This window comes from Chlorocebus sabaeus, chromosome 24 (assembly GCF_047675955.1).
Source record: "Chlorocebus sabaeus isolate Y175 chromosome 24, mChlSab1.0.hap1, whole genome shotgun sequence".
NCBI classification, from domain to species: Eukaryota; Metazoa; Chordata; class Mammalia; order Primates; family Cercopithecidae; genus Chlorocebus; species Chlorocebus sabaeus.
In genome coordinates, this window is record NC_132927.1 from 45,866,716 (window position 1) to 45,879,551 (window position 12,836).

Sequence of the window (12,836 nt, forward strand, 5' to 3'; positions counted from 1 at the left end):
TTGAAATTAGTTTTATAAAGATTAGCTTATGAGATATACATATATATATGTGTGTGTGTGTGTGTGCATATATATATATATTTTTTTTTTTTTTTTTTTTGAGATGGAGTCTTGCCCTGTCACCCAGGTTGGAGTGCAGTGGCACAGTCTTGGCTCACTACAACCTCTGCCTCCCAAGTTCAGACAATTCTCCTGCCCCAGCTTCCTGAGTAGCTGGGATTACAGGCGCCTGCCACCACACCCAGCTAATTTTTGTATTTTTAATAGAGGTGGGGTTTCACCATGTTGACCAGGCTGGTCTCGAACTCCTGACCTCATGATCCACCCACCTCGGCCTCCTAAAGTGCTGGGATTACAGGCATGAGCCACTGCGCCCGGCCACTTATGAGATATTTCTAAGCTCTATGAGGGCAACTACTGCATCTTGATTACCACTGTATCTCAAGCACCTGGTACAGAGCCTGGTGCATAGATGATGCTTGTTAAATATTAGTAGAATAAATACATTCATGTCTGAAATTTAATATCTGCAATAATATGTTGTCGATTCTATCTCAAGAATAATACAAGCCAAACCTGTTGAACCAGCACTTAAAGTTCGTTTTATAAAGCAATCGTGAGCCAAGAACAGTGGCACACATCTGTAGTCTCAGCTACTTGGGAAGCTGAGACAGGAGGATTGCTTGAGCCTGGGAGCTCCAGGCTGTAATGTATTATGATTGTGCCTGTGAATAGCCACTCAACTCCAGCCTGGGCAACATAACGAGACCTCATCTCTAAAGACAGATACAGTCGATGAATGGATGGACAGAATGATGGAACTGTGGTGAATATAGTTAATAATAGCGTGTGGTAAATTTCAAAATTGCTAAGAGTAAATTTCAGATGTTCTCACCACAAAAAATGATAAATATTTGAGATGACAGATGTTAGTTTTATTTAATTATTCCACATTCATGAATCATAATGTCACTTTATACCCTATAAATATGTATAATTATGAATTGTTGATTTACAATACATTTTTTAAAAAATCAATGCATACATCACTGATATTCTTAAACCCTTATTTGGAAGCTTCCCATGAAGAGCTTAAAATTGCTCTGTTCTCTAGATGTCCCCAGTGTCCTAGACAGCACCAGTTAAGAATAGTGAGTGCTTTTTAATTGGGACTTCTTCCTGACCCTGAATTTTACTTGACTTAGTTTTTCCTCTTTCTCTCTTCTAATTCACAGAGCAGTAAAGAAGCCCTTTCCGAGGTGAACGCCACGGGAATGGCCATGCTTTTCTCTGCTGGGACATTTCTTTACGTTGCCACAGTACACGTGCTCCCTGAGGTGGGCGGAATAGGGCACAGCCACAAGCCTGATGCCACGGGAGGGAGAGGCCTCAGCCGCCTGGAGGTGGCAGCCCTGGTTCTGGGTTGCCTCATCCCCCTCATCCTGTCAGTAGGACACCAGCATTAAATTTTCAAGGTCCAGCCTCGGTCCAGGGCCGTTTGCCATCCAGTGAGAACAGCCGGCGCGTGACAGCTACTCACTTCCTCAGTCTCTTGTCTCGCCTTGCGCATCTCCACATGTATTCCTAGAGTCCAGAGGGAGGTGAGGTTAAAACCTGAGTAATGGAAAAGCTTTTGGAGTAGAAACACATTGCAGTTAGCTATAGACATCCCATTGTGTTATCTTTTAAAAGGCCCCTGACATTTTGAGTTTTAGTGTTTCTCTTAACCCTATTCTCAGGGAAGATGGAATTTAGTTTTAAGGAAAAGAGGAGAACTTCATACTCACAATGAAATAGCAATTATGAAAATACAGTGTTCTGTAATTTAGCTATGTCTCTGTCTTCTTAGTTTAGAGGCTCTGCCACTTTATTCATTGATTTTTAACATGGTTCCCACCATGTGAGACTGGTGCTTTAGCATCTATGCCACATGCCTTGATGGAAGGTCATAGCACCCACTTACTTAGATGCTAAAGGTGATTATGGGTAATTTGGGATTAGGGTCAGGAAAATTACAGCAAGATACATTGAAAGCTCACTTTATACTCAAAAGAGATATCCACTGAAAGGGGATGTCTAGAGGGACTTAAACAGCTCCTTTGGCACGTGCCTCTCTGAATCCAGCCTGCCATTCCATCAAATGGAGCAGGAGAGGTGGGAGTAGCTTCTAAAGAGGTGACTGGTATTTTGTAGCATTCCTTTTCAAGTTCTCCTTTGCAGAATACCTGTCTCCACATTCTTAGAGAGGAGCCAAGTTCTAGTAGCTTCAGTTCCAGGCTTTCCTTCAAGAACAGTCAGATCACAAAGTATCTTTGGAAATTAAGGGATATTAAATTTTAAGTGATTTTTGGATGGTTATTGATATCTTTGTAGTAGCCTTTTTAAAAAGACTACCAAAATATATGTTTGTCCTTTTTTTTTTTTTGGTATTACTCTTAGCAGATCAGCAATCCCTCTAGGGACCTAAATACTAGGTCAGGTTAGGGGACACTGTGTCTTCTCACATAACCACCTGTAGCAAGATGGATCATAAATGAGAAGTGTTTGCCTATTGATTTAAAGCTCATTGGAATCATGTCTCTTGTCTCTTCGTCTTTTCCATGCTTTTCTCCTAACTTTTCCCTCTAGCCTTTCCTCCCCACAATTTGCTGCTTACTGCTGGTGTTAATATTTGTGTGAGGACAACCACTTCTCGAACTGTTATAATGAAGATAATAATATCTTTATTCTTTATCCCCTTCAAAGAAGTTACCTTTGTGTCAAATGCCGCTTTGTTAAGCCCTTCAAATACCACCTCCTCATGTGTGAATTGACACAATCACTAATATTCTGGTAATTTAAACAATTGAGATAGCGAAAGTGTTTAACAAACTAGGATAATTTTTTTTCATATTTGCCAAAATTTGTGTAAACTCTGTCTTGTCAAATAAGTGTATAATATTGTATTATTAATTTATTTTTACTTTCTGAACCATTTCAAAACACATTACACTAAGGGGGAACCAAGACTAGTTTCTTCAGGGCAGTGGACATAGTAGTTTGTAAAAACATTTTTTATGACGCATAAGCCAGCATGCCTATGATTTATTTCCTTGGTGAATTTGTCCCCGGATCAGCAGCTGTGGAAATAAAGCTTGTGAGCCCTCTGCTGGCCACAGTGAGGAAAGTAGCACAAATAGGATACGGTTATATGTAGTCACTGGCAACAATTGCATACAATTTTACCACGAAGAGAAGGTATAGTATGGAAAGTCCAAATGACTTCCTTGATTGGATGTTAACAGATGACTTGTGAGAGACTTGAGGTTTCATCTGGTCCTTCAGAACTCTGTGGTTGCCTAGATTCTCTCTGGAAACTGACTTTGTCAAATAAATAGCAGATTGTAGTGTCTGGTTTGGTTTGGACAGTAGTGCTTTCTATCATATTGTTGTGTGCAATGGTCAGTAATTTGTTCTACTGGCCAAAGCCTCTTTCAGCAGTGCCTTGCCATCATGCTTAAAAGTTTGGCTAGTATATCTTGCTGGATGGAGCCTTGAACTCTGGCAAGGATTGAACCATCTGACTTCCAAATTTGCCTTCCCCTCTGGACCTCACTATTAACAAGCAAACCTTTCAGGGCCCTCTTAGGTCTCAGAAGCTATGTATGGGCTTTCCCAGATTTTAAAGCTGCTGCCTCGAGAACTACTCATTTCTCTCCTGGTCAGCAGGCAGAAATAGCCATACTAATCTCATAGGGCTCAAATGCATCTTCAGGCAGCAGGGAACCAAGCAGCATGGCACAGGCCTTCTTCACTGGAGGAAGAGCTTGCTGATGTGGTGGGCAGTGTTCCAGGAGAGGCCGTGTCCATGTTCACTTCTTGGCACATTTCAGTTCCATTTTCCTCTTATTTAAAACTGCCTCTTTAGATGTGGATGCCTTAATGCTGTAACACATTTGAAAACATTGGCAATACTTAAGTTGCTGCTGCGATTACAGATGGAATTATTGGCTACCAAAGAGATGCAATTGATGATGAAAAGCATGATTCTTCCTTCCATGTAACCAAAGTTAATCTTAATTGCAATTTGACTCCCTTTCCTTGGTAGGGATAGACTTTCTTCAGATTCCAAGTACTCTTAAATGGCAAATTAAGTTAAAGAATATTACCGCTCTATGCCCCTCACTTATTCTCCAGTTAATTGCTTGTCAGTTCTCATTTCACGAAAGCAGTGACGTTCCAGGTTTGATTCAGTTTTCCTGTGCGCACTGTTGCCAAATTTTTTTTTTTTAGCAAAGATTCTGCACTGGAACGTAGATAGTTGGAAACAGTACCACCTACAGAGGCTATGTGTTTTCTCTTTCTCCCCCCTTTCACCTCTTTCTTTCCCAATTCAAAACAGCCAAGTGAGCCCTGTTCTGATAATTTGAATCATTAGAGAAAAGAAAGGGAGTGGCTGTTTTGAGTTGTCCTTTGCAGAAAGGAGAAAATGTGATTGTGTTTTTTTACCAGCCTACTTCTAAGTGTCACTGCCTGGTTTTTCTCTTTTTCAAGGATTAGAAGTAAGAGGACACACCAGCATCGGAGTGTATTAAGCCCCTGAAACACATGGTAGCTAGGGACTGAACACAGGAACTGTATGACAGCAGCACAAACCCCCAAAGAACCTTCCTGCCTTGTGGGCCCCTGAGCCCCTTGGGAGACTGAGAATAATGACCAGATTCATCCAGAACTGCCGCAATGTTAAGTGAAAATCCTCTGTAGTTGTTCAACAGAGGAACCTTCCTTGCATTAGAAAATTTCTGCTCAATACAGAATGGTCCACATCACCCAAAGTGCGCTGTTGGAGATGCTGTGAACTTAAAACCGGTGATGTAACCTCTTTGTACCTGAGACATCTAGATTCACCTCAGGAGACCTGAAGGAAATGTGTGACTTGTGGGAAAGAACTAGACAACCATTTAGGAATTCTCTAGATATACTCAGCCTAACCCAGTGGCTTAACACAAGGAGACTGGCTTTGATCTTTTTTTCTTGTGGTATCTTCCAGCAAGTTAGAAGTCTCATGGGATAAGACTTCAGTTCCCCAGGTTCAGTAGCTGGAACAGCGATTTTAAATGTCCCTTTTTCTGGATCCCTTGTAAACATGAAATCATTCCATGGATGGCTGCCTTATAATTTTGTCTCTTTCCACTTTAATTGTGAATGGTTAAAAAAAAAAAAAATGCTGTTTTCTGATATTAAATTTTTATTAGTGCATACCTTAATCTGAGTGGCTCATTACTTATCCTGTTGGCAGTTTGTTTGATGACCAGAATTGACCTATATTTGAACATCAGAAAAGGGAATGAAAGGTTGTGATGGGCGGTAGAAAGATGCACGTACCACAGGCATATCCTTTAGGGAAGGGAGGGAGAAAGGAGAGAGGGGAAATTAAGGACTTGATAGACCAGTCTGCCCTGAAAGACACAAATGCATTGATAATTTTTTTTGCCTTGCTGTTGTTAGCAAATATTATTTATGAAGGTAGCTCTCTTTACTCTCAGAAAAGAGAAACAGGTAACAGATCCAAACCACAGTGGATTCATTTCAAAGGGCGGAGTTGTTATATGAGTAGGTAGATGCTATGAACAACTGACCCTGGAAATTAAAGAGATTTGATTAGAAGTGTGACTTGTGATTTTGGTAAATGTTTTTCTCCCTCTGTGGACTTGTTTAGTCATTAGATTTCATTAAATACTGGTCCACTTTGTGCTGGTTTCCTATATGTATCACCAATGTAGCTAGTTACCAAGATTGTGCTCACGCCTGTAATCCCAGCACTTTGGGAGGCCGAAGCGGGCAGATCACCTGAAGTCAGGAGTTTGAGACCACCCTGACCAGCATGGTGAAACCCCATCTCTACTAAAAATACAGAAATTAGCCAGGTGTGGTAGGGGGTACCTGTAAATCCCAGCTACTCAGGAGGCTTCCCTGAGATCAAAACACACACGCACCTGCAATACACACCTGGGCTTAGCCAAAATAGCCACCAATCCTTTTCTGTTTAGTGTCATTTTTATTTTATTTTTTTCTTGCTCACATTATCTGTTTTTTAATCTGGGTGCTGGTTACAGGGTTATACCAGGTGAAAAAGCAGTGAACATGATTTGTGCTTTTTAGCTTATGTAATAGCTCAATAAAAAGTCTTTAAAAATCAACGTCACCAGTTGTGATGGTTCACGCCTGTAATCCCAGCACTTTGAGCGGCTGAGGTGGGAGGACTGCTTGAGCCCAGGAGTTTGCAACCAGCCTGGGCAACATAGTGAGACCCCCATCTCTACAAAAAAAAAATTTTTTTAATTAGCTGGATGTGGTGATGCGCACCTGTGGTCCCAGCTACTTGGGAAGCTGAGGTGGGAGGATTACTTGACCCCAGGAGGTTGAGGCTGCAATGAACTGTGATCGCACCACTGCACTCCAGCCTGGGCAACAGAAGTAAGCAAGACCCTATCTCAAAAAAAAAAGTCACTAATATTAAAAAAAAATTATGTTCTAAATTAAGGGAGTCTAAAGAGATGAAATAATCAAATCCAGTGCATGAACCTGGATTGGAGGTTCCTTTTTGATTGAACCAGATCAGAAATTTGAAAGTTCAAAAAACATGTTGGGGATGACAGCTGCACAGTTCTGTGAACCTACCAAAAACTCTTGAATTGTACACTTAACAAATGGGAACTCAACATTAAGGGCACATTCCTCCACAAAACTGCCCTCAGACACCAGCAGCAAGTTCAGGGGTCCCCAGGCCATCCTTCCTTCTAACTAGCTGGCTGCAAATTTGGAGTTTCCCACAGCCTCTCTCTGCTCAGTAATTCGCTAGAACAACTCACAAAACTCCAGAAAAGCTATGTTACGATTGCAGTTCTATTATAGCAAAAAGGACAAACCAGAAACAAGAGGTGCCTGGGGCAAAGTCTGGGAGGGTTCCAAATGTGAAGCTTCCCTCATTCTCAGGGACACATTGCCCTCCCGGTGTCAAAGCATGACAATACTCTGACCAGGGACCTCTCCTGAGCTTTGATATCAAGAGTTTTTATTGAGGCTTCGTTATTTAGGCATGGTTGAATCACTGGCTATGTGGTTGAACTCACCCTCTAGCCCCCTTTTCCTTCTTGGAAGTTGGACTGGTATCACATGACTCAAAAGCCCCAACTCTAACTACATGGTTGGCTTTTCCGTGTGGCCAGCTCTCAGCCTAAGTCTCTTGCAAACAAACTATCCAGGGGTCCTCCATGGGTCACTGTGTTCGCAGAAACTATCCAGTGGGATCCCAGGGGTCTACCATGAATAATGAATACTCCTATCACTCAGGAAATTCCAAAGGATGAGAGGTTACTTCCCAGAAACCAAATACAAAGGCTGCCTAATTCTTTACTACACAGATGGTCAGAGCTGGACACTTTTAAGATGAAACCTGGCCGGGTGTGGTGGTTCATGCCTGTAATCCCAGCACTTTGGGAGGCCGAGGTGGGTGGATCACTTGAGGCCAGGAGTTCAAGACCAGCTTGGCCAACTTGGCAAATCTCTGTCTCTACTAAAAATACAAAAATTGGCCAGGAGTGGTGGTACACGCCTGTAATCCCAGCTACTCGGGTGGCTGAGGCCCAGGAGGCAGAGTTTGCAGTGAGCTGAGATCGCACCACTGCACTCTAGCCTGGGTGACAGAATGAGATTCTGTCTGGGGGAAAAAAAAAAAAAGTGAAACCTGAACCAAGACTTGAAAGAAGTGAGCCAAGTAGATACCTGGGAGGAGAATATTCCAGGCACAGCAAATAGCTAGAGCACAGGTCCTAACATTAGAGCTTACTTGGCTTGTTCAAGAAAAAGCAAAAAGACAAGTGCAGCTGGAATGGAGTGAGGAAAGAATAGTTGAAAAGGAAGACCCGTGGAGGGCCTAATTAAACTGACAAAGTCTCAATGCAAGCACTGACACAGAGATAGTGGAATGAAAGAGTCCAGCAGTAAGAAGAATTATTTAGGAATCTAAAATATGGCTAAAGATGACTTAAGGAAAAAAGAAAAAGCCACAGCATAGAAAAACACAATGGTAAACGTTGGAAATGTTAAGAAAAGCAATCAGATTAAATGCTAGGTTTATACCATATATGCAGTAAATGGTAGCTAGACAAAATAGTGAAATGGTAAAAGAAAAAAAATGGATAAAATGGAAGTCAGTGTAAAGTGATACTACATTTCTAAAGGGCATATCAAGAGTTTGAATTTATTTATGCTTTTTATCCCAGGTCTTCCACCTTTGGAATTGATTATAAGCAATTACATGCCTAGAAATGTTTATGGGAAATGTATTTTTAATAGCATAAAATTGGAATTAGCCTAAATATACAATCGTATATCTCATTGAGATTATGCCAGCAGAGGAAAAAATATGATGTAATCTTATGTGACTGAAAGCTGGAACAAAATTTTGTTTATAGTTAGAAATATTTACCTGCGTTAATATACTCTAGTAAAAATACATAAATTGAGTGACAAGGACTTTCAGTTATGAGTAACTTATTTTCTTGTTAGTAAATGGCATATATTTGTGATTCTGCCGCTTTGTAACTTTTTTTTTTTTTTAGAGACAGGGTCGCCCAGGCTGGGTTGCAGTGGTAGGATCACAGCTCACTGGAACCTCGAACTACTGGGCTCAAGCAACCCTCCCGCGCCTCAGCCTCAGCCTGTAGTCAGGACTCCAGGGGCACACCACCACGCTCAGCTAATCATTTTATTTTATTTTTCGTATGCAGAGATGAGGTCTCGCTATGTTGCCTGGGCTAGTCTCGCACCCCTTGGCTTGAGCAGTTCTGCTCTGGCCTCCAAAAATGCTGGGATTACAGGCATGAGCTGTGCTACCATGTCCCATATTTTTTATTCATAATTTTTTTTCATATCTCAGAGAAGGAAATCTTTCTACTTAAGCCCTCACTAAACCGAGTTCATCCCACTCTACTGAAACTTAAGATTCCTGTTTCCAACTCAAAAGGTCTTTTCTAGGTTGTCATTCCCCTCTAACTTTCTGGCCCCTGGACATTGTTAATTACCCTCTTTGAGAGCAAGGCAGTAACTCCTCAGGAAAAGCAGGATTTCTCATGCAAAGCCTCCTCCTAACATGGTTCTATCCCCCAGAACCAAAATGTCACTTCACTTCCTATCACCCAGGGCTGTTTCTTATATACCAATATATTATGCACAAATGACAGAAATACAAACTCCTCCAGGAGGAAATGAAAGACTTGGTTTAAGGGTTCAAACACTGCTCCTTAGAGCAATCACTGCATAGCCAGAAATGTAGGTGGGATAGTCAATCTGGTGAAAGGGGAAGATAAGGCCCCATGTGGTGTCTCATGCCTGTAATCCCAGCATTTTGGGAGGCTGAGGCAAGAAGAACACTTGAGGCTAGGAGGTGGAGACCTGCCTGGGCAACACAGCGAGACTCTGTAAAGAAAGAAAAAAGAAGGAAGAAAGAAAAAAAGGGAAGGGAAAGGAAGGAAAGGCAAGGGAAGGTAAGGGAAGGCAAGGCAAGGCAAGGGAAGGCAAGGGAAGGGAAGGCAAGGGAAGGGAAGGGAAGGCAAGGGAAGGCAAGGGAAGGGAAGGCAAGGGAAGGCAAGGGAAGGGAAGGCAAGGCAAGGGAAGGGAAGGCAAGGGAAGGAAAGGGAAGGCAAGGGAAGGGAAGGCAAGGGAAGGGAAGGCAAGGGAAGGGAAGGGAAGGGAAGGCAAGGGAAGGCAAGGGAAGGGAAGGGAAGGCAAGGCCAGGGCTGGGCAGGGCAGGGCAAGGCAGGGCAAGGCAAGGTGGGCGTGGTGGCTCATGCCTGTAATCCCAGCACTTTGGGAGGCCGAGGCGGGTGGATCACGAGACTGGCCTGGCCAAGATGGTGAAACCCTGTCTCTACTAAAAGTACAAAAAAATTAGCTGGGTGTGGTGGCACGCGCCTGTAATCCCAGCTACTCCAGAGGCTGAGGCAGAGAACTGCTTAAACCTGGAGGGGCGGAGGTTGCAGTGAGCTAAGATCGCGCCACTGCACTCCAGCCTGGGCGACAGAGAGACTCCGTCTCAAAAAAAAAAAAAAAAAAAAAAAAAAAAAAAAAAAAAAAAAAGGAAAGGAAAGGAAGGGAAGAAAAGAAAGAAAAGAAAGACAAAGAAAGGAAAGAAAGAAAAAGAAAAGAAGAAAAGAGAGAGGAAGGAAGGAAGGGAAGGAAAGGAAGGAAGGAAAGAAAGGGAAGAAAAGAAAGAAAGCTAGGCATGGTGGCACATGCCTGTAGTCCCAGCTACTCAGGAGGCTGAGTTGGGAAGATGGCTTCAGCCCAGGAGGCAGAGTTTGCAGTGAGCTGAGATTGTGCCACTGCACTCCAGCCTGAGTGACAGAGCCAGACTCTGTCTCAAAAAGAGGTGGGAGGTGGGGGAGATGGAGTTGCAGGTGAGGGTCAGTAGAGCTGCTTATTATCAGCCCTCAAATCTGAACTATTTGTGAACAGGAGGCACCTCAGAAGCTCCTTGGAATTTCACCACTAATAAATGATTTCTGAACAGGAGTTACATCTTCAACCGTGGTGGAACGATGTCTATCCAGTGAACCAAATTCCTGTAGTTCTCCAATGCCTCATCTTGATACACAGCCTTCTGTGCTGGTTTCGATCAACCCCACTCCTTACAGAAATAAAAGCCACATTCTTGAATGTCAATAGGCCAAGAAATAAACACAGTTATTCACGAAGAGGTCAGGCATTCACACGTTCTGGGAGGACTTGTGGAGTTAGTTAAGACAAGGGAGATAGTTCATGGATAGGACCATGGTTTTATCCAGTGTTCAGAGCCCTGAGTTAAACAATACCAGATTGATTAAATTATGGAAAAGCAATACAATGGAATACTATGTGATCAAAAATGTAATTACAAATATGTTCATGATTAATTTCAGGTATGAAAAGCAGTTTACCAGACTGCATGTGGCAGATACTCCTTTCAAAAAGTGTAATATAAGGACAGTGAAAAAGAAGGGCAAAGATAAATGAATACAACTAGTTCAGAAAATTATACCCTCAAATTTCAACTGTAATTATCTCTGGATTGTGGGGTTGTGAATAATGTTTGATTTATTCTTTTTATTATAAGTACTTTCACATTTGTCGACAATCACCATGTATTTCCTTTTTTCTTTCTTTCTTTTTGTTTTTTTTTTTGAGATGGAGTCTCACTCTGTCGCCGCCCAGGCTGGAGTGCAGTGGTGCGATCTCGGCTCACTGCAAGCTCTGCCTCCTGGGTTGACGCCATTATCCTGCCTCAGCCTCCCGCGTAGCTGGGACTACAAGCGCCCACCACCACACCTGGCTAATTTTTTTTGTATTTTTGGTAGAGACGGGGTTTCTCTGTGTTAGCCAGGATGGTCTCGATCTCCTGACCTCGTGATCTGCCCACCTCAGCCTCCCAAACTGCTGGGATTACAGTCGTCAGCCACCGCACCTGGCCTCCTTCTTTCTTTAATTCTTTCTTTCTTTTCTTTCTGGGTCTTGCTTTGTCACCCAGGCTGGAGGGGCAGTGGTGCAATCATAAGCCCATAGCTCACTGCAGCCTCAAACTCCTGGGCTCAAGTGATCCTCCCACCTCATCCTTCTTAGCAGCCAGGACTACAGGGGCATGCCACCATGCCCGGCTAAGTTTTTAATTTTTTGTAGAGATAGAGTCTCACTATATTGCCCAGGTTGGTCTCAAACTCCTGACCTCAAGCCATCCCCCTGCCTTGGCTTCCCAAAGTGCTGGGATTACAGGCATGAGCCATTGTGCCCCACCTGACAATCACCATTTATTTCTATAGAATTAGGGTTTTTTTAATAAGTAATTTGTTAAATGGAATTTTTTTTCAACTTAGGAAGAGAATTTTTATTTTACATTCAAAATGTGCATGTTTGCATTCAAAACACCTAGAAGTGAAATGGCCATTTCATCATATTCCAAATTTCTCTTTGGCAGATCAAGGATTCTGAGGAAGTAGAGATGGTATGGAAGAAAGATACCCTGAGAGAAGGCTGGCTTTGCACCAGCTCCGTCCTCTTCCTTCCTTTCTTACATAAGCAAACACTCACACATGTACACACACAGAGAGAGGGGGGGATGTTAGAGGGAAACTAGAGTCCCTCACCCCTTCCCAGGATCAAAGAACACAGAAAAGATCATTATTTTTGTCAGCTACTCTCTATTCTTGAACTCACAACACTGTCCTGACCATGAATAACGTCAGGTTGGATACATTTACATCTGTCTCCTTGAACTATAGGCTCACAAGCTTAACATTCAACCATTCTTGCTTAAGTTGTTTCTCACTCTCTCTCTCTCTCTTTTTTTTTTTTTTTTTTTTTTAAGAGACAGGGTCTCTCTCACTCTATTGCCCAGGCTGGAGTGAAGTGGCAAGATTAATAACGTAGCTCACTGCAGCCTCGAACTCTTGGGCTCTGCTGATCCTCCTGCCTCAGACTTCTGAGTAGCTGGGACCACAGGTGCACGCCAGCATGCCTGGATAATTTTTAAATTTTTATTTTGTGTAGACGGGGTCTCACTCTGTTGCCTAGGCAACATAGAATTATTGGCCTTAAGCAATCCTCCTACCTCACCCTTCCAAAGCGCTGAGCTGACTGGTGTGAATCACCACTCCCAGCCTTAAGTTACCTCTTTTTTTTTCTTGAGATGGAGTCTCATTCTGTTGCCCAGGCTGGAGCACAGTGGCATGATCTTGGCTCACTGCAGGGTGTCTGCTGAGTGTGCTGCCCACAGCGATACCAGTGGGTACTAAGAGCCAATGTTAGTGCTGTAGAGTAGCTGG

General features: G+C 42.8%; 1 protein-coding gene across 4 annotated transcripts in view; it reads left to right on the forward strand.

Moving 5' to 3' along the window:
* The window catches only part of SLC39A9 (solute carrier family 39 member 9), a 65,658-nt gene extending 60,412 nt beyond the window's left edge, over nucleotides 1-5,246 (forward strand). For 2 of the 4 annotated variants that reach the window (XM_007987113.3, XM_007987112.3), the window contains exon 7: nucleotides 1,236-5,246. In XM_007987113.3, the coding sequence (XP_007985304.3) occupies nucleotides 1,236-1,466 (231 nt within the window). In that variant the 3' untranslated portion in view covers nucleotides 1,467-5,246. The remainder of the gene's footprint in view (nucleotides 1-1,235) is intronic. The other 2 variants (XR_012090990.1, XM_073011111.1) reach the window with 2 other exon arrangements.
* Nucleotides 5,247-12,836: the final 7,590 nt, after the last annotated feature.